This window comes from Parus major, chromosome 24 (assembly GCF_001522545.3).
Source record: "Parus major isolate Abel chromosome 24, Parus_major1.1, whole genome shotgun sequence".
Taxonomy (NCBI): domain Eukaryota; kingdom Metazoa; phylum Chordata; class Aves; order Passeriformes; family Paridae; genus Parus; species Parus major.
This window is the reverse complement of record NC_031792.1, coordinates 3,021,174-3,049,134: the sequence shown is the minus strand read 5'-3', so window position 1 is coordinate 3,049,134 and position 27,961 is coordinate 3,021,174. Positions and strand designations below refer to the sequence as shown.

Below are 27,961 nucleotides of genomic sequence, written 5' to 3'. Positions count from 1 at the left end.
AAGATGACAAACTGCGTGTAGAGGAAAACCCCCAACACCCATCCAGGAAAAGCTGCTTTTTAATAAATCCTTGCAGGACAATTATTTCCACCAATAAAATTCCGCCCACCTCCCTAAAAATTAGGGAAAAATCCGGATTCAGAAGGCAAAGCAAGCGCTTTTCTCCTGAAACTCGGCGGGGTTTGAAGCGGAGCCGGCTGGAAATTCAGCTCCCGGCTGCGGGGCTTTTCCCTTCTCCCTTCTCCCTGGGCAGGGATGCGATGGGAGCTGGGAAACCTGGAAATTTCACACTTTTTCTGGGTCACACACCGAGTGTTTTGCCCTGTGGTTATCGCCAGCCTCCCCCGAGCACGCTTTTCATTGGGAATTATTAAAAATAATATCAGAGAAAAGCTCCACATGATATTTATGGGGTAATATTTGTTTTTTTGACCGCGTCTGCTGCTGCTGTTCCCAGGGTCGGGAATGGCTCTGGGGTGCCAGATCGATGAAAAAAAGGTCAAAAAAACTCCAAGAACCCTCAAATCTGCTTTTTCTCCCCTGCCACTCCAGGAACTCCCTTCCCAAAGTATTTCAGTGATCAATAAAACAAACCCCACAGCCGCCTTCACTTGTGGGTGGTTTTAGACACTTTTTTGACAGTTAAAGCTAAAAATCAGATTAAAAACCGATCCCTCAGTGACAAACACAGGCAGAGTGTGAATATTCCCCATCCAGGGATGTGCCCCATCCAGCTGGACACCAAGGCCATGCACAGAGCCTTGAGGGGAACAGGAATATTTGGGAATATCCCAAGAAGTTTGGTGCAAAAACCCCTGGAACTGAGACATTTCACTGCCAGAGAAATCCCCTGGGTCACCAGGCAGCCCCTGCCCAGCTGGAGATGGAAAAATGTAATTTCCAGAAAGTCTGGGCAATGTTTTGGGAACAGGTTATTGGAGAATGGAGATGCCCTGGGAAAAAGGAAGGGCTGGGAAGGCATTTTTTTGTTGTTTCTCAGAGATTTTTCACTTGGAATAAAAGAAATGAGATTTTATTTGTGGATCCTGACTTATTCCCTGACAGCAGCCGACTTCTCCCTGCTCTTCCCAAGAAACTCGAGGGGTAGGGGAGAGATTTAGAGCTGCTCTCTCTCTTTTTAAAAGAAATATTTCATGTGTTCATTTGGGGAATGCTGGAGTGGAAGTGACTTGCAGGAAATAATTGCTGGAAAAAGGAAATGTCGGTGGATTTCCTATTTTTCAAGGAGATTGATTTTCATCAGAATTCTTCAGTGAGTTTTTCTGAAGTGGAATCATGTTCTGGTGATTAATTTAAGACCCAAGTGGCTAATGCTTTCTTTTTGTTGTTGTTTTCATTATAGAAAATCCAAATCTATAAAATCCTGCCATGAGCCTTTGCTTTCTGTTTGGATTTTGAGCATTTTCCTGTGTGCTGCCTTAAACATTTTGAACTTTTATAGGTTTAGAAAGCAGTTCCAACCTCAATTCTTTCATTCCATGGCCAGAACTCCATAAAAGCAGATCAGACATAGGTTGTAAGGGCAGTTATAGAGCAAATAATTTGAATTTCTTGCTGTAACACACACATGGAGGGTCATTACTGTGGGGAAGGTGTAAATAACCCAGGCCCAGCAATGATCTGGGAAAGATGTAAAATTCTTTCTATTATTTCTCTCTGCTGACTTCTGGATTTTATTTTATTTTTTTATCACAAATGATGTCCTGAAGTGAAGCTCCCGTGGGTGTGGACAATGCTGAGGGGATTTTCCTCTCTTAAACAGCATCACCTTCATCAACTGCACACTCCTGTTTGGATGGTCTTGGCTTAAAAAAGAGCTGAATTTGGTCTTGGGTTTATCTTGTTTCTAGATTTTGGTTTCTTTGGTTTATTTTATTTGTAGATTTCTGGATTCATGGATTTATCCTGTTTCTAGATCTCTGTTTCTTGAGTTTATCCTGTTTCTAGATCTCTGTTTCTTGAGTTTAACCTGTTTCTAGGATTTATCTTGTTTCCAGATTTCTGGATTATTTGGTTTATCCTGTTTCTAGAGCTTGGATGAGCCCCTGGTGGCTGCACAGCCAGGCAGGGACAGCTGCTCCCAGCGTTAATTCCTGGCAAGGCAGGACGGTGTGAATGTGTGATCCTGATCCCACAGGTGCCTTTTGGACCTGTGAGGGTGCATTTTTCCAAGGAAAAAGCCAATTTTCAGCTTTTCTGCCCCAGCTTGGCCATGGCAGGAGCGAAGGTGAGCCGCCCACATTTCAGCAATCCCTGAAACCACTCCAGACTGGGAATCTCTGGTGCTGTGCATCCTGCTGGGGCTGCAGGACAAAGCCAGCCCTGAGCAGCACCTGCAGCTCCTCACTCCTGAGACTGTGCCGAGCTGAAGATGCTCCTTCAGCTCCTTCAGCTGCAGGGTTTTGGCTCAGCATCACTTCTCACCCACCAGGCTGTGCCCTAACCCATCCCTGGCTTCTCCAGCTCCTCCTCACACCAGAGCCGCTCCTCTCTCCACATTCCTGCTTTTTCTCTCATGGAAAACCCTCAGGTTTGGGCAGCAAGGACAAGATTGGATCCCTGGCAGGAGATAACACAATCAGGTGTGACAGGAAAGCTCCTTCCTGGCTGTTGGAACCATTCAGGGACTGCAGGAGTTGGGCAAAACCTCATCTGGTTTCAGTCCCCATCTCTTTTTTAGAGCTGGAATGATGGCTGGGAGGTTTTGCTTTATTTAATGTTTTTAACTTGATGTTCCTGAGGCTGTCAGCAGCCTGCTCCTGCCTTTTGTGAGGGTTGGGAAGCCAACTTTGGTTATTTTTGGAAGAAACACCATGGGGATGTTATTACAACAAGATTTTTTAGGTAGAACTGACCTCAAGTCTTTGCCCACTGAAGGTGATCTCAACTGCAGAACCCCCAGAACCTCAGATATTGAGAAATGATGGCACTGGGAAGGTGCTGCCAAGAAAATGTTGGGAATTTCCATTGGATCACCACGGTGTCACCATGCTCAGTGACACCACGGGACCATGGCAGGTTCTGCTCCTCCCTCAATACTTCATTCAACATTCAAATTATTAATTTAAAATTTTTTATTAATGCAATTTAATTTTTTAATTAATTAAAATAATATTTTATTTAAATATTTATATTTAAATAAATAAAACATATAATTAAAATATATAGAATTTAAATATATAATTTACATATTTTGCCTTCCTAATCTGAAATACATTTGGTTTTGGCCTTTGCCTTTAAGCAGGTGGATGCACATTGGTCGCTTTTTGTGTGAAGTGCAGAGAAAAATCTGAATTTCTATGGAGGTAGCTTGAAAGGGGTTTTTATTCCATGTAAAAATGCCTTTTTCTGGGGTTTCAAACACCCAAAACACCAGGAAAAACAGAATTTCTAAATGTTTTATGAGATGATCATGACCAGTGTTTATTAAAAAATAATAAAGTTATTAAAATAATAACAAAAATATACAAAATGTGCTCTTCCAGATGCACCATCGTATCCAAGTTTCACACAGGTTTAGTATTAAAATATTACCTAAAAATTAACTGTTTTATTAATAAAAAAACCACATAAAAAAAAATGAACACATTTCTCCCCTAATTTCTGGGAGGAGGATGGCAATCAATTAAGACATTAAGCATTTTGCACCACATGGACACATCTGCATGGCAGCCAAATAATGCAGCCATCAGCTCATTTTCAGGGGGCTGTTGCCTACTTCAACTCAGCCCTCAGATCAAAGAGAAAATGTCTGCTTGCATTTTCTCATCAGAAAAAGGATGCTAATTTAGGTTCCTTAATGTGTGGTGATAAGAGACTTCTTCAATTAACTGAATTCTATAGGCCAGAGAAGGTAAAAAAAAAGGGGGATACAAAGGGAGTCAGGCTGGAAAAAGCAGAAGTTCTCATTAAATCAAAGGTCCAATATTCATTACCTCCAGCATCTGGGGCTAAACACTGAACATGGAGCTCATCAAAGGGGGTTTAATGGGTTAAATTGAGAATATAATCTAATTAAAATATTAGATACGAGTAAATAGCTCTTTGATATTCATCTGAAGGTTTCATTAAAACAGGCACTTGAGGTTTGGATTAAGGGGGGATTATCACTTTTAAGCAGGAACAACAAGTTGAGGTGCCCTGAGCAGAAATGCTTCAAAGTGTTACAGTTTGGTTTAAAAATAAAAGTAGGAAAGCAGAGCATGGAACCCATTTCCCAGCAGTGCCCAAAGGAGAGGGAAAGAGGCTGAGGAAGAGGAAGGTTCTGTTCCAGAAGCTGGAATTGGATGCTGCAAGTGACAAAAATGTCCTGGAAAACATTTCCCCTTCAGCCTGGCCTGTGTTCCCATATCTCACAATGCTTTTCTATCAAGACTTCCCAAAATATTCTCAGTATTTCTCAATATTCCCCAAAATGTGCTGAACTTCCAGCTGTGAGTCCAAGAGTGGATTCAGCAGGGGAGGGGAGGTTCATCAGGAGGATCTCAAACAACACCCAGGTCCCTTCTCCATGAGGAAGGGCAGGGTGGGGATCACTTTTCCCAATATTAAATTGGGAGTCCCCATAAAAAAGAGACCAAATAAATGGGATAAAGCAATCCCACATCATCACAAGGTGGTTTGTTTGTTTTCCTTTTATCCAGCCTGTTTTCCAGGAGATTTTAGCCCAAATTCCCTCGCTGTGTGCTCTAATCACATTTCATATGGTGACTTAATTCATAATTTACCAAGTTAAAGAAATGGAATCATCCTAAGAAACCCATCTGTTTGTTGTTATTTTTACAGCCTTAATCTGTTAAAAGCTGTTTCCTCTCAAACATGCAGCTCTCAATTATCCTCAGTTACCCAATATATTTTCCAACTGCTCCTGGCTAATCCCAGATTGTCTGCATGCTCAGCCAGGACTTGTTTGGAATTCTCTTGTCCCAGATGAAGCTTCAAACTTCGGATCTTTTTGTGGAAACTCTTCACAAAGAGACAACAGAGTAACAATGAAATAATTAACTTTGTGTCATTACCCACTGCTGTGTTTGGAGCATAATTTTTGTTCTCTTTTTTTTTTTAGTAGCAATGGATTATTTTTGCTTTTATTTCTGGCCAAAAGTCTCTTCTGCACTTCAGAAAGAGAAATATTGCTGGTGTTAAGATCATCAAGTGAAACATAAGTTTATTTTGAATGTTTTGTAGATACATCTGTTTATATGATTAAAAATGATCCAGCTGTGACAAGCCTAGAGCTGATTAGTCCAAAAGATGCAATTGTCAGATCATTTATTTCAAAGAAATAGAACAGAGGACTATATTTAAAGCACTATAAATGCAAAGGGTCAATTTATTAAACAAAATAGGCACAGGCAGAACCAATTCTAACATTTAAAAATTAATTAAACTTAAGGCAGTTTAAATGCCAGTGGACTGGGAAATCAAGATGTGATGGTCACTGCTGAAAATGAAACAATTCAGGCATTTTTGCCTTGATCCCTGAGATTTCCCAAATTCCTATAAGATATGAAGGGCTTTGAAAGCAGCCACAAGTTCCTTTTCCCTCTCGTGCCTGCTCCACAAAGATTCCAGGGATGGGATTTGGGGCAGGCTGGTTCCACCTGGAGCCTGGGGCAGAACCTCTTTCACCTCCTGCTCTGATTGCCTTCTGAAGAAAGTCTTTGGTCTTGGAATCTTCTTGGCATATTCCAGAGCCTAAAAACAGGAAAACTGGGTAACTGAGTAAGAGAAAACCTGGATAATATTTCCAGGAATATTCAGGTGGGTTGAATAAGACATCTCTGAATTCCTGATCTTGTTTCTGGCAGAATTCCATCCCGGATTCTTCAGTGGTGATCCCACCATAATCCCACCCAAGATTTGCTTCCTGACACCACTGGAAGCCACCTTAGACACTGAAGAAGTGTTTTTTTATTTTAAAAAAGAAAGAGCAACACAAATCTATTTAATTTATAAACAATTTTTTTTCCCAGTCTCATTAAGCTCTTGCCCTCAGGCAGGGAGTTCTGCAGATTAACAGGACAAGCTCAGGTTCTCCTGCATGATCTTAACCATCAAAATTAAAAAGCAAAACGATGCCTGGAACACAGGAAGTGTCCTGGAGACAGAATGGACAGAATATCACAGAAATCCTGGAGCTGGCAGAGCCCTCCTTTAACCTGGGATGGCTGTTGGTGCCCGTTTGTTGCACGGATTTGGAAACACCTCACGTCTCCAGGGGGAGTTGCATTATCTCAACTCATTATAGGTGACGTCTCCTAAAACAATCCAAACCCCTTTTTGACATCCAAACAATAAAGTTTTGCCTCTTAGTGGTTTATTTTTGGGAATAAATGCAAGGAACTGAGGAATTCTGATAGTCCACAGCTTTGTCCTGGAGCCTGCAGCCCTCACTCCTCACCCTGCAGACCCAGCTCTTACCTTCTGCCTGGACACTGAAGACACCTGGGGTTTTGCAGGCAACCTCTGAAGCACAGTAATATTCTTCATGTTATATTCCTTAATTTGCCTGGAATATTCCTTCTGCAGCTTTAGCTTTTCTTTCTGAGAAGAGCAGAAAAGGGGACTGGAACTCAATGGCTCAGGGGATCCATCAATGAAACCCTTTTCCCACCAATATTCCATTTCCATCTCTGCTGCTGTTCAACCTGGCTTTGCCCATTGATCCCTCCTCAGCACACAACAGGAACCCCTGATAAATGGCAGAGCTTTTTTTAGTTGCTTTTCCCTTTTAAGAGCTTTTCCCTGGACTGAACAGAGGATGGAGCTCAGCAGAAATGTGACAGGTCCATCTTTATTCTGAATGTCTCCATTTCACCAGAGTGCAGACAGATATTTTCTTGTGTTCACACAACTTTTACTTCCCCTTTGAACATTTGGTGGATCTTTACACTGGGAACGACAATTTAGCCACTTGAGTGTCTCGTTTTCTGATGTGCAATTAGCCCTGATTAATTCCTATTTCTGGATTTAAAATTTATAGGATTAAAATTATCCTCAGGACAGCTGTCCTTGCTTTTATATGAATTTTCCTGTAGGATCTCCAGCTAGCCAAGGATATAAAATCTCAGATAATCATAAATTATGATTTCTCTGCCACTCTCCCCTGCCTAAATTCACTTTTGGTTAACTCACTTTCTCTTTGATTGTTTCATAGTCGGGTCCAAGGCCTCCAAGCTTCATATTCACATTGGTGTAGAATTTGGAGCTGCACAGCTGAAAACCAAACAGCAAACAGATTTTCCTTGACATGATTTCACAGAGAGAATAATTCAAGAAAGCCTGGTAGTGAAAACCTCAGGATTTAATTTACAGTCTCAGTCCTACCCTTGGCACATCTCATTTTAAATCAGTGACCAACAGAACTGAGTTAATGGCCAAAGTCAAATGGCACAGAATTTCCTTTGGATCCAGGTGGGAAATTGCCAATTATCCCAATCACAAAGTGATATTTTCTCAGTCAAAAATGACCTTTTATGAGCTTTATTTTGAAACAGCTTAAAGCCACTCATTTGACTGTGATTAGAACCAGACTCCAAAGAAATTTTTGTAAGAGAAGCAGATAAAATTACCCGATTTTGGTGGCAAAAATTAGGCAAATGATTTTAGTGAGAATAACCTTTCCTTGTTCTCAAAGCTGCACTGGGAAATTATCCACAGACAGCTGAAAAATCCGCATTTTCCTGCACAGCAAAGGCTTTACAAGTGCACAGAGAAGGCAAGAGTGGTGGGTGATGCCATTCCAATACTTCAGGACATCACACAAAGACCCCAATGCTCAGTAATATTTTTATTCTCATTCAAGGCCACTAGATTAATTTTAGAAGGGAATTATGGTTTAATAAACTTGTCAGTGAAGCTCATTTTGATCAGCTCTGTGGTAATTTCAACCACAGAGTAATGCAGGAACACCAATTTCTATCTGCAAATAAAATGGGTATTCAAAACACAGGTTCAAGTTAAACTCAACTGCAGAGAAATTAATTCTGTGCACTAAATTTCCTATTTGAGGGTTTTTTGTGTCAGCTATCCCTGTTCTTACGTGCTATAACTCACTAATTTTTAATTTGAGGTACAGTGAGGAGTTAATTTTGCTGTGCCCCACAAAATCAGGGTTTCCTCACTTCTTGCAATGAGCATGAGTGCATTTGTTTATTAGGAAAAGCTGGATTTTCCTGGGAGCCACAATTCTGATTCTCTGTGCATTCCTCACATGTGAAGCGTGAGAAAACTGCTGCAAGCACAGGACAAGAAACAATGGTTTGAACAGAAAGAGAAGGAAATCTGCCCTTCAGTTACCATCATAATCCTAATTCTTCTTAGAGGCACTCAGGCAGCAATACCCAAACTGCCTCCTGGATGAAATCATTATTCCAGCTTCGTTTGTCTGCCCTGAGACTTGGAGCAAACTTCTCAAACATTTCATTTGTCATGGGCAGCTTTCTGCTGTCCTCCTGCAGCTGTGCCAAGTGGTGACACCAGCAAAAGTGGGCAGGCAGAGGAGACAAAGAGATCCAAGCTTTAATAAGGACCATCAGGAGGTTTGGGATGATGTTTATGCCGTTAGCTTCACAAATCCTCCAAGTTTGGGGTAGAAATCCCTTGGAAAGCAGGAGATTTGAGCTGGACAATAAAGGAGCATGAGCAGGATAATGGATGGCTCAGATCTGAGGCTGCCTGCTGCTCCACACAAACAGCCTGAAATAATTTTATCTGTGGATAAATTACAGGACAAACGCTGCTCTGTGTGTCCCTGGAGCCAAACCAGACTGATCCTGGTGGATCCCTTTGCTCTTTGGACTAAAATGATTTCAGGGTCTGTTTCTACCTTTGTTCCATGGTTTTTAATGCTCTGCTGTGTGTCCATGTGGTTTTACAACAACAAAATGTTTCTCAGTCCCTATTTATAGTTTGTTTTTTATAAAAAACCCCTTTGGATTATTAAGAAAAAAAAAAACATTAGAGGGGGAACAGAAATTTCAAACCACCCAAGCCACATCTCTTTTCTCACCTTCTTGCTGGCTTTGGGTTGGTTTAGCTTTTCCCTTTGCAGCAGAGATCCTTCTGAGCTGCTTCTTCTCATTTTCCTTGGATTTCCCTCAGCTCTTCCCGAATCTCCCTGTGACCCTCTCTGTGCCTGGGGCAGGGCAGGTGGGAACAAACCCCAGAGCCACGTGCCAGCAAATTCATCTGCAAACCCACAAACTCCCGGCTGGTGCTGCTCCTTTCTTCCTGTAAAATGGGAGGTTCTACAAGAAGCTGTTGGTGAACTGTGAACAAAACATGGAAAAAGGCTTAAAAAGTGAGGGGGGAAAGAGGAAAAATCTCGATTTACACACAGCAGGGAGCTCAGCAAACACCCTGAACGTGGAATGTGGGAGCAGGGAGATGGGAAGATGAGGATTTTGTAATAAATGACTTCACTTGCACCCAAATCTATGGAAAATAAATGGGGAAAAAAGCCACAAATGGAGAAATTTCAGCCCAAAGCAAAGGTAGGTGAAGCCAATGAAAGGCTTTGGATCAGTGCTGAGTACTGACAGAATTATTTCTTTATGTGAAATAAAACCTTCATTTTATTTTAATCGAGACAGGTGAAATTCTACATAATTGAAGATTTTCCTGCTCTCCCCCTTAGGGACAGGACTGACCCCGGATATCCACCCTGCAAAGCCGATTTTGCTACAAAATCTTAATTTATGCACAGCACCCTTTCCTATCTATATTTTAAACTTTTCCACCCAGACTCCTAGAATGAAACTTTTGATTGTGGAAAATTCCATACCTGGAGGACAGAACTGCCCCTTCCCAATGCCACACTTAAAAATCAATAGCTATAATGAATTTTCTATTAGTAGTAAATTATAATGGCAGGTTTATGGCAGAATAATTTTATACTTTGGGTTTTAAATCTTTTTCTTGTCCATTTGTTTATTTTCTGGGTATCACAGCGTTATGATAATATCACTTTATCACTTAAATCCTTACCACAAGCTGTTCTGATACCTGTTATCCTCATGAATGTGATTTTTGAAAGCTTGAAGTGGTGCTTGATCCTTCACTCTTTCTTGAAAAATTGCATTAAAATCAGATGAAATATTCCCCAGTTCTGGAAGTGCCTGGCCACTGCTGCTGTAATTCCTGGGAAAAGGCTGCCCAGGGAAGGCAATGGATCCACTTCCAGTTGGAGAGTCATGTTGGTAGCTCTTCTTCTCCTCACTGGGATATTCTGGATCTAAAATGTCTGCTGGGTAAAAATTCTGGAATATTGGGAGAAAATGATAGGTAGATGGGGTAAGGATTGAATTTGGGAAATTATTTAAGTGGTTTTGGGATTTTTCTGCCGGGTCAGGGCCAACAGAAGAACTTGGACTCAGATATTCCTGCAGTGCTGAGCTGTGATCCTGCTCCACTGCACTGGGAACAGCCTGAAATCCTGGGATTTGCTGGTGACTCTGGTGCCAGGGCTTTGCTTCTGCTGCTCTTCCTGGGGCTTCTTGGCCATCATTCCTTGGGAAAGATTTTCCACCCAGAGTCTGGTTGGGCTCTGTTTTATTTCTCTGGAAGAACTTGTGCTGCTCCTGAAACAAGTTATCGACAGCTGGGTGAATTTCATGGTGGGTATTTTAGATATTCATTTAGAAGTTTCATCACCCACATCAAAATCTCTCTGTGCTGCTCATGGCTGGATTTAACCTAAAATTCAAATTTGGAGGAAGCCTCAGTCCAGAACAGGAGCAGAGATTTTATTCAGGCGCTGCACAATGAATAATTCTGCATCAAAACTTTGTTTAATGGCCTGACACAAATTCTGCAGCACTGGATTATAAAATCAGGTCCTTGCAGATGCAAACCAGATGTGGTAAATGTGGATTGAGGGAGTTTTACCTGCATGAGGTGCAAAAATGGTGCCCTTGAGTGCACAGATCTAACCTTGTGGTGACACCTCTCTGCCAACCACCTGGAAAAAATGCTCCAAAAATCAAAGCACTTCTTGCTTTTTATGTGCCAAGTTTCAGGGAAAATGACCTTGCGCACATTATTAGACTGTCCCATGGTAGAACAGCCTGATGCCAATTACAGAAATAATCTTATTTCTAAACCAAACACTCCTCCTTGCAAAACAGAATCCAGAATTGAAGAATTCAAGCACACCAGGACTATCTAGAGCCCAACTGCCACACTCTAAACCTGAAATTCATTTAAATCTATCACGTCCCAATTACAGCATCAGGTGTTCCCCACTCGGAGGAAAGACTTGGATTTCCTTCCAGGGAATCCACAAATCCATTCTCAGCCCATTAAACCTCTGGAAGGGCTGGAATCCTCCACCCCACCCTCCTGAACCTCTGGGTTTGTTTTGTGAGGAACTCCTGCAGTCAGCACGTGGCAAATGCACTCGAATAAATGATCAATTTAGGTGTGAAATCCACGCAATTCCAGGTTTTGGGAAAAGCTTTAGCCCTGGGAATCCTGACTCCTGAAGCTTCATGTCCTGGTACATTGTGGAATTATCTGTTTTGGCCTCTGGCCAGTTTGGCTGCTGCCAAAATTATTCTCTATTTAGGAGATTATTGGGTTGATAATCTGAAATTATAAATTAGTACAGGGTGATGGTTTAGGAGGATTCTGAGACAGAATTTATTTGGGATATTATCTGGTTGCATTTTCTGGTTTATGGCAATTAATTCACTTCCCCTTAAATTTAGGGGACAAATGAGGCAGAAATGGTGAAGTTCTGGCTCAGAATCCTCCCAAACCATCAAACACAACCATGTACTCGTCTGTAATTTTAAATTAACAGCCAAATAATCTCCTAAATAGAGAATAATAGATTCTGTGAGCTCAGAATTCCTTGGCACTTTGCTTTAAATTTATTGAGTACATAAAGCACACATGCATAGATAGTGATGATCTACTGATATATATTTAAAGATTTCTTGTCAGTAATAGTTCCTTTAAAAGCAACAAGATGACAGCTTTAAGCATTCAAATTCAGTGCTTTTAGAGATATATTTCAACTATGAAATTCTGTTGAATCTCAATTATTAAATTCTCTCAGAAAGGAACCTTGAGCTGCTGTCCTTTTGGGTACCATTTGTCTTCAGGCTTCATTTTCCCAGTCTGGAATTCTGGGACACTCTGGAGTGGTTCTTCATCAACTGCCATAGGATCTGTGACCTAAAAACCAGGAATGTTCAGAGTCACAGCAATCAGGTGAAGGGATTTTAAAATCTTGGGGAAATAATGGGAAATAATTTGTGGCTTATTAAAATCTAAACGCTAAAGTTTGGCATTATGGAGTGGATGACAAATGGTTAAAGGAGAAAAAGAAGCAAAACCCAATTAATGGGAGGGAGGATTCCTTCTACTTTTAAGAGGAATAAAAGGAAGGAAAATTGCAGGAAGTGTGCAGCACAGAAACTCTCAAATGCTGGGCTCCTCCATTTCCATGAGAGCCACTGGATGCACCTAATAACAGAAAAACAACCAGAAACCATCCCTGGCCAGGCAATCAGACACATCCCGGGCCTCAACAAGAGAGGCTTGCAGGAAAAGCTGGCAAAACACAATAATGGGGGGTGAAAAGCATAGGAGGAGCTGCAGAAAAAAACAGCCTGGGATCCACAGAGCCTTGGAAAACAAACTCAAAAACAAGGATAGCTCCACACAGCCACGGCTGGAAATTGATTTGGAGCAAGTTCTTGACAACAAGTGATACAAGTAATACCCCTGTAAATATAGCAACAATTAAATTTTTTCTTAAAATAAACTTCTTTTTTTTTTTTTTTTAAATCTATAAAACCACAGGAAATCCAATTTTTAACATTTTTTGGTTTCTATTTTTTGTCCCAAACTATCCTGCTGAGTATTTTGGGGTGATGAAGTGTCACTGTGACAGGAATCTGCTCCACTGCAGAGTGGGCCCACAGGAGAAAATATTTATGACCAAGAGAATTATCAACTGAAACTCATCACTGGTGAGAAAATGTGAGAAGCTGAGCCTCTCACTTTGGGGGTAAGAGATTGGGGCAGCTAAGAAAAGATGGGAAGGGTTTATTGATGAGTTTATGAGTGATCTCATGGCTCCAAATTCAACGTAAATCCCTGGAAAATTCACAAGAAAATTAAAAAATACCAGAGAGGTTTTCCTGAGCTGTAGACAGACACAGATTTGCAGTGAATAAGATGTTTTTGGTGGAACCAAGTGACTCAGTGCATTGATGGAGTGCTGGGCAGGTAAAACATACTTCTACATTATCTCTTTGAAAGAGGAACAGGACACAACCTCTGCCAGCATTTTTTTTTTCCCTATTTTTTTTTTGTGAACCATTCTATTAATACCAATCAAATTGAGAAAATGATCAAATGAAATTGCATTTTGAGAATCATAAGCTGTGTAATGCCTATTCTGTTAAATTGAGGCCCATAATTGCTTCTCCACTGAAAAGATACAACAAAGGCAGCAATCATGGCATGTCATTATCCCAGACTGGCAAACCAGCCTTTGCAGGGAGGACTTCAAAGCCTTGTGGTTCTCGAATTGCATTTGGCTGCTATTGTTGAAGCACAGACAATCTTGATTAGGTGTTTACACCGAGGGAAGGCTCAGTGCACAGAGAGTCTGAGTGCCTTGCTCTAGAGCCATTAAAAAATTGTACATTATGTTCCTGGCTTTGAAGTGAGGGGCTTGGAGGTAGGAAAGCAACTCGGATTGAGCACAGCTGAGCTAGATTGGGCCACTGCTTCTCCTTCTGCCTCTCTCCCTCCCTCAAAGAAACTCATCATGGGGTTCCTTAAGAATCAGACAGCAAAGAACTTGATGGTGTATAAAATTCTATATAAATTAGTGAATATACAGATCAGCAGGGATTTATGGTGTGTTTTGGTACCTCCAGCACAGAGAAGATCTGTAATCTGTAGATCTAAATCCTGCAGAACGAGGATGGAAATGTTTTAACTCACTTTATGTCAGCTGTGCACCAAGTCCTGCCCTCAAAGCAAACACTGCTTCATTCCCACAACCCCTGGCAGCCAGCAGTGATCAGGTCAATAAATTCAGCTTCAACCCCCTGCAAAGCTCACAATAACCAGTTTAGGAAGGCACAGTTTGATTGGTGACACGTGGCTCATTTGTTTCCTCACATACTTGGTGGTTTTGCACTTTGGACAGAGTTTTCCAGGTGAGGTGACCAAAGTTGGCTCCTGGACCACCTCGATGCTCCCCTTCCAACAAGACTGAGCTGTGGGTATCTTGGTTAGGAATCAGTAAATGAACTGGAAATTAACAGCAAATGAAACAGTAACTTCTGCCTGTCCTGCAGCAGATCCAGAGGTGGCTGACAGCAGGTGCTGATGCCACTCACGGAATCACAGAATTTTGGAATGCTTGGGTGGGAAGGGACCTTAAAGCTCATCTTGTCCCACCCTCTGCCACAGGCAGGGACACTTTCCACTGTCCCAGGTTGCTCCAAGCCTTGTCCTGGAACACTTCCAGGCATGGGAAGTCCACAACTTCCCTGGACAACGAGAGGTTGCAGCTGTATGAACTTGTCCAGGTTAGGAACACACTTTCCTGCACACCCTCTGCCCGCTGTGTCACCTCTCTGCTGTCCCCATGGCCACTTCAGCAAGATAATCTTATCTCATAACCCTGATTTTAACAGATTCCTTTGCCCATTCCATGTTTTTGAACAGTGTCTGCACAATGAAGTCCTGATCCCTGGCTCCAACACTTAGGAAAGATTTTCAGAATTCCCTGAATAGCAAACATAATCATATCAACACAGCTCTAATTAGCATCCACCTACACTCATTATTTTTACCACCATCCAAATTAGAACTGAAAAAAAAACAAGTGCTCTTAATAGCTCTACCAGAAAAAAATCCTGTCCATCATTCCTGCCACTGGAATGAAGTCAGAAAATTCCCTCTAATGTTGTGACAACTCTTCATTAGCCTTGGCACAGGTGTCACTTGAAGGCCAACGTCCCTGGAGCTTTCCAAGGTATGAATTTTCTGTGTGGAGTGACTGAGTGATCCCCCCTTCCCATTATGCATAATAAGTAGCAAAGAAAAGCAATAAACTCGTTTCTAATGGTTCATTAGGAACTGTAATTAACTTCCACTTGAACCTTGCCACAAGTTGGCTGAGACTGCAGTCAGGACTTCCAGACACACACAAATGCTGACGTCCAACATCAAATTTGATCTGGGATCATGACAGGCTTGGGACATCAGCCCATGGAAATCTCAGGGAGTTCAAGGCCAAGCACATTCCAGAGGAAACCACGGAGCTGCTCTCCACGGGCTGGAGCCCCTCTGGGAGAGCTGGGGGTGCTCACCTGGAGAGGAGAAGCTCCAGGGACACCTCAGAGCTCCTTGCAGAGCCTAAAGGGGCTCCAGGAGAGCTGGAGAGGGACTGGGGACAAGGGATGGAGGGACAGGACACAGGGAATGGCTCCCACTGCCAGAGGGATGGGATATTGGGCAGGAATCATTCCCTGTCAGGGTGCCCAGAGCAGCTGGAGCTGTCCCTGGATCCCTGGAAGTGCCCAAGACCAGGCTGGACGGGGCTTGGAGCAGCCTGGGACAGTGGGAGGTGTCCCAGGGGTGGCAGTGGATGAGCTTCAAGTTTCCTTCTAACCAACTTTGCATTTGCTCCATTGAGAAAAATCTGGAATAAAGCATTAGCAGAGGGAATCGTTATCAAACTCATCTTGGCCAAGCAGAGAAAATGAGAGGCAGCATAAAAAAAAGCCACTGATAAGGGGCAGTGCAGACACCAGGAAAGAAGACAGAATTTCCTGAGCATCAAGATTAAAAAGTGGTGTGAGATCTGTGACATTTTCCTGGCCAGGAACAGGCAGCTGGAACGTGGCCACCACTGGAGCTGGGAGCAACTGGAAATTTGTCAATTATTCCATCAAGGGTGAACAAGATTCTCCCTGGAAATCAGAATTTGCACGATGGATTTCAAATCTGCTTCTCCCCTCTGCAAAGCTGAGAGTTTAACACCAGACAGACCTTGTGTAAAGAAATCAGGGGATTTATAAATGTACCCACCTGCCCTTGAAGAACTTGCTGTTTTTTATTGTGCAGCTCAAGATAGGAATTCACTTTCTCTGATTGTAACCCCAAAGTCCGTTTATTTTTTTTCACAAAGTTGTTTTTTGCTCTTTGGGGTGGATTGTGTTGATTCTGAGGAGGAAAAGCATGGCCAGGACTATTTTTGGGATGAAATCCATCTGCAGGTTCCTTCCTTTTGCCTTGTGGCCCAACAGCTTCGTTGCTGGCCACATTTGCTCCATAAAAGCTGAATAATTCTGGACCAGACTCTGGCAGTGAATCCTGGGTCTTTTCCTCCTGTTGATTATTTTCTGAGGAGCCATCAGAATGGAGATAAAATGAATCCAGTGAAAAGTCTCCACTGCCTTCTCCAGAAATCAGGGATTCTTTCTCTTCCTTAAAAAATTCTGCTCCCTTTCCTGCACTCTTCCAATGAGGATTGTACCTCAGGCTGGGATATTTGTGCACAGGTAGTTTTTTCCTAATTAAAAAACAAACACCAAATTATTTCTGCATAAATTGTACAAATTCTGATTTGTGTGATGTCCTGATGTGACAAAATGAATTATTTCAGTGCATTCAGTACGGGATCAGGATCAGAACAGTTTTATCAAAGATTTTTTAGTAGAAAATTTAGGCAGACCTTCCTCTTTGCACTTTTCATTATCAGTGAATGATAAATCAGTCTAACACTCAGATCACATTGGAATACAATCATTATCCTGAATCTGGCAAAGAAATTTTTAAATCCCAGCAGAACCAGCTAAAAGGTGAAATGATAAATTGCATTATATAGTCTAGAAAAGGCAGTTTGTGTTGCTCCTTCTTCAAAGGCTCCGCTGAGTGAAATAAAAGTGAAATTCCTGGTAAAATCAGTTCTTTAAGTTTCCTTTGGAGACTGTCCAAACAAGAACATCCTCCAGCTCACTGTTCTTATTTTCTCTCCTCACTCCTGTGGAACATCACGATGCTTTGATTCAAAAACTCCTATAAATGAGTTTAAATCACTTTTTATTAAAAAACAGGTGGCAATCAGATAAGACTAGAAAAACATAAATGAAAAGTCTGTGTGTTTGACAAGTGTTTTAGCAAGTGGCCAAACTATTGCTCTGAGTTACATTTGTCATAAAGCAAAGCCAGATGCTCTGCCTTAAAAAATCCACAATTGATCCAATTTCTGATTTAAGATCTGATCCAATGGGAGGAAAGCCAACTACAGGAGCCAAATCCATCCAAACAGGTGTCCAGGAGATGTGCAGGCAGTGGCAGGAGGATGGAATGGGGGAAAAAGAGAGCTTTTAACACCATTTTTTCTTCCCTGGACGTGCAGTACAGCCCTGGTTTTTGCTGATTCTGCCAGAGGAACATTTAGAGGCATCAAAACCTGGTTGATTCTTCAGCTCCTATTAAAGAAATCTGCTGGATTCTCCAACCTGCGGCCTAGTTAATGTTATTAACATTTCAATAAATCATTTATTCCTCTTTTCTCAACGAGTTTCATGCCTCTGCCTATATTTCAAGTAGCTCCTAATAACAAAATAATCTGTTTGTTTTTGCTTTCCAGGTGAGCATTGATGCCACGGTCTCCTGGAGCTGATTTCCACCAGGGAAAACATCATTATTCCCAACTGGCAGGGGCTGCAGGTAAACAGCGCGAGGTGAGGCTGTTCTGAAGTGAGTACAGAAATATGTGAGCTAATTGCAATGATTGAAATGGCAGAGGATAATGCTAAAGAGTCCCTTTGTGCTGAAATGTGTGCACAGAACCCAATTGTGGGGCTCAGCCCAGGTCACCTAGCGGGGACAAAATGAGTGTGAAGAGCTCCTTCATCCCTAATCATCCCCAGACAAAAAGGGCACCTTTTATTCCTGCCCCCAGCTCCGTGGGGAGGTTGGATGGACTCTGTGCTCCTCAACAAAAGTGTGGTGAGCAGACAACAGCTGCAGCATTTCCTCTTCAAATTCCGAGGTTGGTAATGGATGTAGAGAGGGGGTTTCATATGTATGTGCTGTGATATTTGCTCTGCTTAATGGACTGCACTGGAGTACTTACTGGGCTAAGTTCAAACAAAATAAAATCAAATTTCCATTTAATGAAGAGCCTCACATTCAGCACAGTATTCAGTCCAAAAAAATTACTAAAAATTAGAGCATGTTTCTAGTACAATTAACATCATTTGCACTCACAATAAAATATTCAATAACTGGCCATTTTGCTTGTTGAGGAGGTGAATAAAAGCATGCTATTAATCATTTAGCCTTCATTTGTTTGTCATTTTATTTTAAGTAGACTATTAAATTGAAACTGCACATTGTTATTACTTCAGGTTTAATGTAATCCCTTTAAACTCAAGAATTATTTCCAATTTATCCAGGGTTAAACCTTCCATGCACACGACAGGATATTCAATTTTATTTTATGTACTGAATTAATGCTTTCTGAAGGATGTTTAAATGTAGCCTTGAGGAATATTCAGGTTAAAAGTGTCAGAATTATTCTGTTCCAGTGAAGTTTTTGCCTTACCTTCCACTGCCATAAATCTTTTGTTTTCCTTTCTTAATTGTGTCATACTCAGCTCCGTTCTCTTCAGAACTCATCTCCTCCAAGCTGTCCTCTTCCAAGCTGTCATCCTCCAGGATGTCACCAGGATCCTGCCCTTCCAGCTCCTGATTGTCCAGGATCCTCTGCTCGAGTCTCAGCTGGTACTGCCTCTCCTTTTCCAGGCTCTTGGAGTCGGATTCCTGGGAATCCTCCAGACTGGAGGCAGAGCTCCTTTCCATTTCCCAGCTCGCAGGTTGGAAAACGGGTGGCACCAGGATTTTTGGAGGGACATAGATGTTATTCATGGTGTGAGTGTGTGGGGAAGAGACAGAAATGTAATTCATGTTTGGAGAGTTCATCCTGTGTTTTGCACTGATGGTTCACACCAGCCCTGTATTTGGAGAACACATAAAGATAAAATATTGTAATAATATTTCAAAGCTGCATTTTGGGTGCTGCCATTGGCTTAGGCTCAGAATTTGACCTTCTATTGTGCAAATATCTCTCTGTTCTCATCTGTTCCACTGATTTTCCTTTAAGCAAGAATGTCAAAGTCTCTACATATCAAATACAAAATTTATTGTTATGAAACCTCCACTATTTGTGGTAATAAATAATGCAAAACCAGCTTGTGACAAAGAAAATGAAGCCGAGACAAAGCATTTCTGTTATCTGTTAACTTTTGGGAATTGAGATGAATTTTGTTTGTTCTCTTCACACAACTTTATACCCTCCAGAGACGTAAAATCAGCAAGAAGGTGTGACAGGGAGCACAGTGAGAACTAGAGCTCTTTCTAAATTAGGATGAGAGTTTCTTTACACTCAGTTGAAATGTTCAGAAGTCGTTTGTGCTGCCAGACATTCCCGAGTTGCAGTGGGAGGGAGGAAAAGGAGATTTCTGTGCTGAAATGTGCATCAGTCACAGCACACCCCGGGAGCAGCACGGTGCAAGGTGCACAGGCAGTGCCACTTTAGGACCTGGTTAAATAATTTGGGATATTTCATCCCTGCTGGTCACACCCGAGTTCACCCTGCGGGCAGCCCTGACCCCCGGACTGTCCCCTGTGTCCCCTGTGTCCCCTGCTCCCATCAGTGAGCACTGCAGCCCCGGGAGCAGGGCCTGGGGTGGGCTGGGAAGGTGGAATCTCCTGGCTTGGAGCAGCTCAGCCTCCAGAGGAAAGTCACTGTGTCCCCCGAGGCTCCCGTGTCCCTGTCCCGTGTCCCTGTCCCGTGTCCCTGTCCCGTGTCCCTGTCCCGTGTCCCTGTCCCGTGTCCCTGTCCCTCTCACCGCTGTTCCCGGCCCATTCCCGCTCGGGCCCATTCCCGGCCGGGCCCCGCTCCCGTTGCCACGGCAACCTCTGCCGACGCCGGCCGCACCCACCAGGCGCAGTCCCGTGGGGGGAGCTCGGTTCCCCCCCTTCCCGCGGGCTCAATGGTAGCGCCCGAGCGGCCGCTTTCCACTGAAAAATGGAATTATTTCCATTGAAATGTGGAGTTGTCTCCATCGGAAAAAGGAATAGGCAGGGGCTTTTATCTCATTCGCTATTCAAACCCCATTTTTCATCACGTTTTCGCGCCTCCAGTGAGAAATAATAGTACCGAATGAGTTTTACTTAATGAGATGCACAGTGTCCGGTTCTGGGCTTCTCGGTGCAGGAAAGACAGGGAGGAACTGGAGGGGAAGAACTTCCTTCCATGGAGGTGGAACAGCTGCCCAGGGAGGTTCTGGATTCTCCAGAAGTGTCTGGAGCCACTCCAGCCCCAGCTGGATGTGTCCCTGTCCCTGCTCCAGGTGAGCCTGCCTGGCCAGGGGGGCTGTTCTGGGTGGTCTCCGGAGCTCCCCTCCCACCCCAACTATTCTGTGAGTCTGCAAATGACAAAAATCCTTGTAATTCACATTTCCTTTATTTTTTAGGATTCGATTTCACCCTTCTGGAGCAGGAAGTGTTCCTGTGAAGTCTTGGAGAACTCCCAGCTCTCCTGCTGCCCTCATTCCAGGATTTGGGCAGTCCCATGTGGAACATCCCCTTCACGTCTGAAGGCTTCACAGAATCATCAAAACATAGAATAATTTGGGTTGGATTTCTGTTTTGGGTTTCTTTTGGTTTTTTTAATCCTTGGGACATCAGGCTGCTTCCCAGCTTGGTTAAATCCAGCTGGAAATCCAGGTTTGGGGTCACAGGGAGAAAATAAAAGTCACAGTTGGTTTGTAGCACCTGGGATTCCCTTCTCAGCCCCGTGGTCACGGAGGAGGTGACAAAATCAATCAGAAATATCTTCACTGGGGCCTGGATGTCTTCACAGGACCCTGATTGCTGCTGGGGTTGATGAGCTGTTTGTGGCAGTGGTTCATGAAACCCCTGAGGGTTCCAGGAGCACCAGTCCCATCTCCCTGTCCTGCTGGGTGACAAAACCACCCCCAGGTGGCTTTGGGATGGAGCTTTATCCCTTTTGCTCCTTGAAATCAAGATCCCTGAAAACTTGAATACAAATATCAGGAAACTGCAGTTTCCACAGTTATACATCTGTCTCCCTTCCACACTTAAACATTTCCTCACTTATTGCTGTGTTTTCGTCTCCTGGATTCTTCTCTGGGGTTTCCAGATTCTTCTCTGGGGTTTCCGTGTGGCCTTCTGTTACATATTGCATGTTGGATTTGGGATTTACAGCTAAAACACAACAATTATTTATTATTAATTATTAATGTCTTCTCTGGCCACGCTCAGCAGCAATTAAATAAAACAAGAATTATTTATGCTAATTAAAGCTTTTTACCTGGTCCATTCTTCTCATGGCTTGGGCTGTCTTCGTTAGATCTGGATTTGTAACTCTCCAGTGTCTGCTCTGAAACATCATTTTCTGTGGAAAAAACAAATTTAGAGATTGTTTCCCGCATTGTTCTTTCTCACCCTCTGCCTTAAGCATAAAAATCCCGAGAGAAGAGTTATTAAATATTATTAATTATTATTAAATATTATAAACAGGGTTATTAAAATAGCCTGACCACCTCAGGGATGGGCTCAAGGCCAGCCCTCACCTCTTTTCCACACCCTGTGGGCTTTCTTCAGCTTTGCCATGAAAAGCAGGACAATGATGAGCAGCACAAAAACCAGAGCAGCCACCAGGATGGGCAGCAGGAGATTCCTCTCCTTCTTGACGATGCTTTTGGATTCAGGATTTTGCTCTGTAACAGAGGTTTGTGTTGGTAAATGTCCTGTGGGTCTCTGGTAATTGAGAATGATTTCACTTGGATCAGTGTGGTGGGAGAGCAGAATTCTCCCAAGGAATTGTGAACAATTCACCTTAATCACAAATTCATTAAGTTTTGGACTTAATTTTAGGATGTGAGGTCAAGTTATTTTATGGCATGAAGAAGAAAAACTGGACTCTGTGGCTTTGGCACAGCAAACAGTGAAATTTAGCTCCCATTTTTTTTGGTTGATACAAATGGTTGTGTTTCTGTGGCATCCCCCAGGAGCAGAGGATTAATTAATCCTGTCAGGGGATTTGGAGGGGGTTTTTGCTCAGAGAGAATCAGAAAGGTTTGTAAACTCCTTCAAGTGTTCCTACCGAGGGTGAGGGTGGAAATCACTGTTATTTTTTCATGTGGTGGTGGCACCTCTGTCCTGGGAGGCTCCACCTCGGTGCCATTTCCACTGGCTGCTGTTTCAGTCCCTGGAGGAAGGGAAAGGAGAACAAAATTTCTCTGAGGGGATGGTTAAGAAATTTTCATTTCCCCAGCAGCTTCAGGGCACCAGGTACTGCCCCTGAGGTGAGGTCTGCGCTCACTTCCCTAACTCCGTGTTTAATTTTATTCTTTTTATTTTATTATTTAAAATACTTTGCATTTTATCATTTAAAAGACTTTTTATTTTATTTTATTCGCTGTTTAATTTTATTTATATTTATTATATTTATTAACACATTGTTAGAGAAACAATTTACAGGCAAATTAAAACCAAGCTGAGCTTGGTCATTTTGGAACTTTCCCTGTCCATCATTTTGCTCCTCTTGCCTGAAAAACCAGCAAGGAGCCCAAATCCTTCTACTTACAGCAGATATTTTGGTATTCATGGCCTTGACTCCTCCTTTCCTGACAAGCCCTGTCCTTTGCCACCACCCCCAGTGTGTGATGAGGCAATTTCTGACCATTAAACCCCCCAGAACTCGATGAACCTCCCAATTCTCCTGCTGCTGTTGTTTCTTCAGGCCCTGTGCAGACAGAGAGGTGAGCTCTGCTTCCAGACAATACATCCTTATGTATAATTATATATAAATATATCTAATCATTAGCTTTGATTTGCAGTGCTGAAATGATGGTGTGTGCCGTGTGTACCAAAACTGTGATTAATAAGAGATTTTCCTTTCCTTTTCACACCCAGTAAAAGCCACAGAATTCCAGCTTGGTTTGGGTTGGAAGGGACCTGAAAGCCCCTCTGGTTCCATCCCCTCTTAAGGAATTAAGGCTCTCTTTCCATGGATATTGTCCTGACACGTGTCAGGGTTTATCAGCCTGGATTTATCAGTTTAGAGCTGTTTGCAGTTACTGATACAACACTTTTAAACCAACAGAAACAAAGAGTTTGGGCGTTCCTAAAGCAGCAGTTGATTTGTCACTGCAGGACCTGGTGTGCTAAGCAGGCGCAAAATTCTTGGTGGGGTTTTGGGCGATTTATTTGGGCTGTGGAGCTTTTGATTGTGCTGGGAAAAAATTCCCGAGTTCTGTGCAAGCACGGATGAAGAGTTGTTGTGCAGTGCCATCTAGTGCAGCCCATCCACAGCATCCCAGCCTGCTCCAAATCCAAGGAGAGGGATTTGGGCTGCTTGCACGGCTGGGAAACGCAGGGGGAAAAAAAGGGAATAAGCAGGAAATGCTGTGCTCTGTGTCCCAAACTCCTCTGTGAGATACCTGTAATTTCAGGTTTGATAAATTCAGGTGCCTGAGACCAAACTCACCCTTAGATGTGACACCTGTGAGGTTTGGCTGGGCTGGTGCTGAGCTGGGAACTGCTGGATCTTTTGGGGATGTAGAAGAGCTGGAATCTTCTGGACTCTCTGGGGATGCAGAAGAGCTGGAATCTTCCGGATTCTCTGGGGATGCAGAAGAGCTGGAAACTTCTGGATTCTCTGGGGATGCAGAGGGGCTGGAAACTTCTGGATTCTCTGGGGATGCAGAAGGGCTGGTACCTGCTGGATTTGCTGGGGATGTAGAAGAGCTGGAATCTTCTGGATTCTCTGGGGATGCAGAAGGGCTGGAAACTTCTGGATTCTCTGGAGAACTGGTACCTGCTGGATTTGCTGAAGGGCTGGGAAATTCTGCATCCTCTGGAAGTCTGGTTGGTTGTTTGCAGCCTAAAGAAACCAACCCCAAAAAATGACAAAAATCAGAAGAGGCTTTGCCACCAAACAGATCCTTGAAAATCTGCCCTGCCCTGCTCCATGCTCTGGATTGTTTGGGTTTTCTGTCTGATCAAGGCTTTCCCTTTCAGTCCCATCCTCCCACCCTCAGCTTTCCTGTCCTCAGGATATATTTTCTGCTCTGGAATGGGGAATAAAATGAACCACTTTGCTATGAGGAGCTTGGGGCAGGTGCTGCAGCTCAGATCTGCCACCAAGGAAGAACTCCAAACCCTTTTTGCCCCAGGTTCCTCATTTAAGAGAAGATCCCAGAGGCAGGGACTCTGTTTATCTGCAGTACCTGTGCTGGGGAGGTCCTGGCAGTGGAAAGATGCCATCAGCCTCTGTGCCCTGAGTGCAGGGTGCTGGATGATGCAGCTGGCTGTCGCTTTGGGGCTGCAGCTCAGCATCCTCAGGGTGCTGCTTGTGCTCCATTTCTTCCCATCAGCTCCCAGCTGGTGCCTGGTGTCACCTGCAAGCCCGGTGGGAGAAAAAAGGTGAGGGCTTCTAGTGCAGAGCAATGAATAAAAGCATTTTTATCAGCCTGAAATGCTGTTCCCCATCGCTCCCACAGCACAGGTTTGACCCTTCCCCTTTTCCAGCTGCTGGAAGTCAAACACGAGGATTCCTTGCCTTGCCACAAGGAATTAGAGGGAGTTTGGTGTGATTCCCAGCCCTCCAGGTAATCCTGATGACACAGAAAAATAAAGTTGTATTTGATGTGACCAGAGATGTGTTTGAACAGCCCTGCTGAAGAGGGAGGTGTTTCAGATCTTTACCTGAAGGGCACAAATATTTCTGTTTATAGTGCAGAGGTTCTGATGCTCCCCCTTGCTCTGGTACCTTTAAATGCAAGAAATCCCATTTCCAAATGAACCTTTACAAATCAGCATTTCTCAACCCTCTTTTCCATCCCCAGCAGGGCCAGGTAAGGGCTCCAAAAGGATTTCAGAGCGCTTTTGCTGGGAAGGAAATCATCTTTGTCAGCACCAGCTCAGTAATTACAGCTGGTTTGTCCCTGCTGAGCCCTGGTGCAACTGAGGTGTTGCCAGTAATTAAGATTTATTAGCTATTTTTCTGATTAGTGTAAATATTTGCAGGAAGTGATTAAAGCTGGGAATGGAAGGGGGAGGAAGGAGAGTTCCTCCAAGCCTTCAACCACTGGAGAAAAGCACATGCAGAAATGTGAGAAATAGTGGATTAGGGCAATGATTCTTTATCTTTGAATTAAATTTGTGTCTCCCACCTCTTCACCAACCCAGCAGACACAGCTCAGGGCCTGGGGGCTTTCCTGGGAGGTGACAGCTCAGGTATTTCCTCTGCTCCAAAGGCAAGGAGACAAAGATAAGGAGAGGTTTTTGTTAAAATATTGGAGAAATGCTGGTTTTAAGGAGGTGTTTAGTGTCTGAACTCTGCGTTGTGATGTCACAGATAATTCACTTTATCAGGGTCCTTTTGGGGAACCTCCTGGTTTTAGAAAAAACACGGAGAGAAACAGAGATAAAAAATCAGGGGGGACATATTGAGGATTTTATGACTTCCCAGCTGGTGTTCCCCAGGCCCTCACACACAGCCCAGATCTTCCCAGGATTTAAAAACAAGGTTTTAAAGACAGGATTTAAAAACCTTCTTTTCCACCACCCATGCACTGCTCTAGAGCACCTTTTTTCCATTAATACCCATCTATCCGCCAACCTGATTTATTTTTATTATTAACACTAATTTCTCTCTACATTCAGGCCAGAAAACTCAATTCTCTGCTGTTTTCTAGAGCTCTTATTTAAAAATAAATCACCTTGGGGAAGGGGAGGTTACAGGTTCAGCTTTAAATACGTTGCTTGGTGATGCAAAACACAAGTAAGAGCTTGTTGATGTGTGAAAGAAAAGACATTTGCATCCATGAGTGTTTTTCTCACATTTTGATACAGATGTGCACTGGGGCTGATAGTGAATTTTAGAATAATGCTATTTCTAGCACTGTTAGAATGGCAGTTATTTGTAGCAGACAGGTTAAAGGAGAAGAAAAAGCTGCTGGGGCTTTGCAAATCGTGGCTCCAGGGTTTTATCCCAGTGGAATTTGGTGCTGAGGTTCCAGGTGTTTGGGTTCATTTTATCCCAGTGGAATTCAGTGCTGAAATTCCAGAATTTTGGGTTTATTTTATCCCAGTGGAATTCAGTGCTGAAATTCTAGAATTTTGGGTTTATTTTATCCCACTGGAGTTTCAGTGCTGAGGTCCCCAGTGGAATTCAGTGCTGAAATTCCAGGATTTTGGGTTTATTTTATCCCAGTGGAATTCAGTGCTGAGATCCCAGGATTTTGGCTTTATTTTACCCCTCTGGAATTTTGTGCTGACTGCTCCCCAGACCTGCACCAAGCTGTAGGGATGAGTGATAGACCCAGCTGATATTTCACCCTCCAGTGTCTTCAAACCACCCCAAAACTGCCAAAAAACCAAATTTTAGTGCTCAATCCCTGGTCTTTGAGCTCTTACCTGGGAGCTCTATCCCGTTGTCCAACAGCCAGGAAATCTGGGGCTGGGGTTTGCTGCCCTGGCTGTAGCAGGAGAGTTTGATGGCTCTTCCTTCATCCTGGGATATTTCCAGCACTGGAGGGGAAGGAGCAGCTGCAGCAGGAAGATTTGGGATCAGTTTAGGGGAATTTTCTATTTGTATCTAATAATATAATAATAATATAATAAAATAATAATATAATAAATATGTATAATTAGAATTGTATATAATATATTGTATAATAATATATAATTTAATTATATTTTATAAAAATTATAATTATAACTATAATTATATAATAATACAATATATAATTATTATATAATTATAATTCAATATAACATATTATACATATTATATATTATATAATATATAATATATAATATGTATAATATGTTATATTATACATAATATTATATATAATATAATAATATATTATATATAATATAATAATATAACATATATAATATAATATAGTGTAACAATTATAATATATTATAGTCATAAATTAATATTAATTAATATAATTAATATTATGTTATTGTAATTATAATATTATAATGTTATAATAATTAATTATAATTAATTATAATATTAATGGTAATATTATTATTAATGCAATATATTATATAAGAAGATATTATTATATGACAATGATGATAATGATAATGATAATGATGATAATGATGATGATGATGATAATAATAATAATAATAATAATAATAATAATAATAATAATAATATCTAATAATGTCCATCGTTTTTATGGGCATTATTGGAGGGGACTGAGCTAAAATCAGAATGATGTGTTGAGCACCATGGGAAAATGCAGGTGTGGATTTGAGGAGCTACCTCTGTTCTGCTCCTCTGGAAAAAAAAAAGAACAAAGAATGAGATGAGGAAACTTACCCAAAATCTCAACATTGTGGCTGTTGCTTTGGAAGTGCCTGCTGTAGTAGAAGCAGCTGTAAATTCCCTCGTCCTGCACTGTCACGTTGGACAGCTGGATGGATAATTCATCCTTGGAATAACGGAGGAGTTTGTACCTCTGGTCTCTTAAAACTGCGAGGAAGAGAAAAGCCAGCACACCACAGGGGTTGGTACAGAAGTCAAAGCATGAGGAGAGTTTTTATTTTATGGCATTTTAAAATTTCAAGTTTTTAATGAAAGCATCTCCTAGAGCACCTCTACTCTCCTTTCTCTCTCTTGATTTTCTAATCTGCAATAATTTACAAGAGCCCTCAGGGTCAGCCCAACAATGAACTTTTCCCACAGCTGCAGCACAGAAAATTCAACTTTCTGCCCTGGAGCTGATGCCTCAGGATTTCAGCTTTTCTGTTTCTCACCCATTTGTACTCCTGCCATTCCTCAGTGTGGAACTCCAAACTCCACACACACTGGGAGCTGCTGCTTCCCCAC

The 27,961-nt window shown here is 42.4% G+C and overlaps 2 protein-coding genes across 4 annotated transcripts in view; both read right to left on the bottom strand.

Moving 5' to 3' along the window:
- Nucleotides 1-5,073: 5,073 nt before the first annotated feature.
- Nucleotides 5,074-19,996, bottom strand: JHY (junctional cadherin complex regulator). Of its 2 annotated transcripts, XM_015649547.1 has the most exons (9): nucleotides 19,923-19,996; nucleotides 18,617-19,025; nucleotides 16,090-16,573; nucleotides 12,094-12,204; nucleotides 10,030-10,604; nucleotides 9,035-9,293; nucleotides 7,159-7,239; nucleotides 6,445-6,567; nucleotides 5,074-5,718 (listed from the first exon to the last, which is right to left on the bottom strand). In XM_015649547.1, exons 2-9 carry the CDS (start codon nucleotides 18,991-18,993, stop codon nucleotides 5,521-5,523), a joined length of 2,208 nt encoding a protein of 735 aa, XP_015505033.1. In that variant the 5' UTR covers nucleotides 18,994-19,025; nucleotides 19,923-19,996; the 3' UTR covers nucleotides 5,074-5,520. The 2 variants fall into 2 exon arrangements, with proteins under 2 accessions (XP_015505033.1, XP_015505034.1); XM_015649548.1 differs by lacking the exon at nucleotides 12,094-12,204.
- A 524-nt stretch (nucleotides 19,997-20,520) lies between these two features.
- The window catches only part of CRTAM (cytotoxic and regulatory T cell molecule), a 10,853-nt gene continuing 3,412 nt past the window's right edge, over nucleotides 20,521-27,961 (bottom strand). The window contains exons 3-10 of one of the 2 annotated variants that reach the window (XM_015649598.1): nucleotides 27,452-27,604; nucleotides 26,524-26,655; nucleotides 24,333-24,503; nucleotides 23,591-23,986; nucleotides 22,205-22,309; nucleotides 21,672-21,818; nucleotides 21,410-21,493; nucleotides 20,521-21,303 (exon numbers count right to left, since the gene is read on the bottom strand). In XM_015649598.1, the coding sequence (XP_015505084.1) occupies nucleotides 21,152-21,303; nucleotides 21,410-21,493; nucleotides 21,672-21,818; nucleotides 22,205-22,309; nucleotides 23,591-23,986; nucleotides 24,333-24,503; nucleotides 26,524-26,655; nucleotides 27,452-27,604 (1,340 nt within the window). In that variant the 3' untranslated portion in view covers nucleotides 20,521-21,151. The remainder of the gene's footprint in view (nucleotides 21,304-21,409; nucleotides 21,494-21,671; nucleotides 21,819-22,204; nucleotides 22,310-23,590; nucleotides 23,987-24,332; nucleotides 24,504-26,523; nucleotides 26,656-27,451; nucleotides 27,605-27,961) is intronic. The other variant, XM_015649601.1, reaches the window with a different exon arrangement.

Excerpts from the sequence above, each read along its gene's own strand:
- JHY (XM_015649547.1), bottom strand. The coding sequence starts at position 18,993 with ATGAACTCTCCAAACATGAATTACATTTCTGTCTCTTCCCCACACACT. Across the intron at positions 10,605-12,093 it reads CAAAAGGACAGCAGCTCAAG|GAGCAGCACAAGTTCTTCCA; the intron begins GTTCCTTTCTGA and ends AACTTGTTTCAG. Across the intron at positions 5,719-6,444 it reads CTTCAGTGTCCAGGCAGAAG|GCTCTGGAATATGCCAAGAA; the intron begins GTAAGAGCTGGG and ends TCCTGTTTTTAG.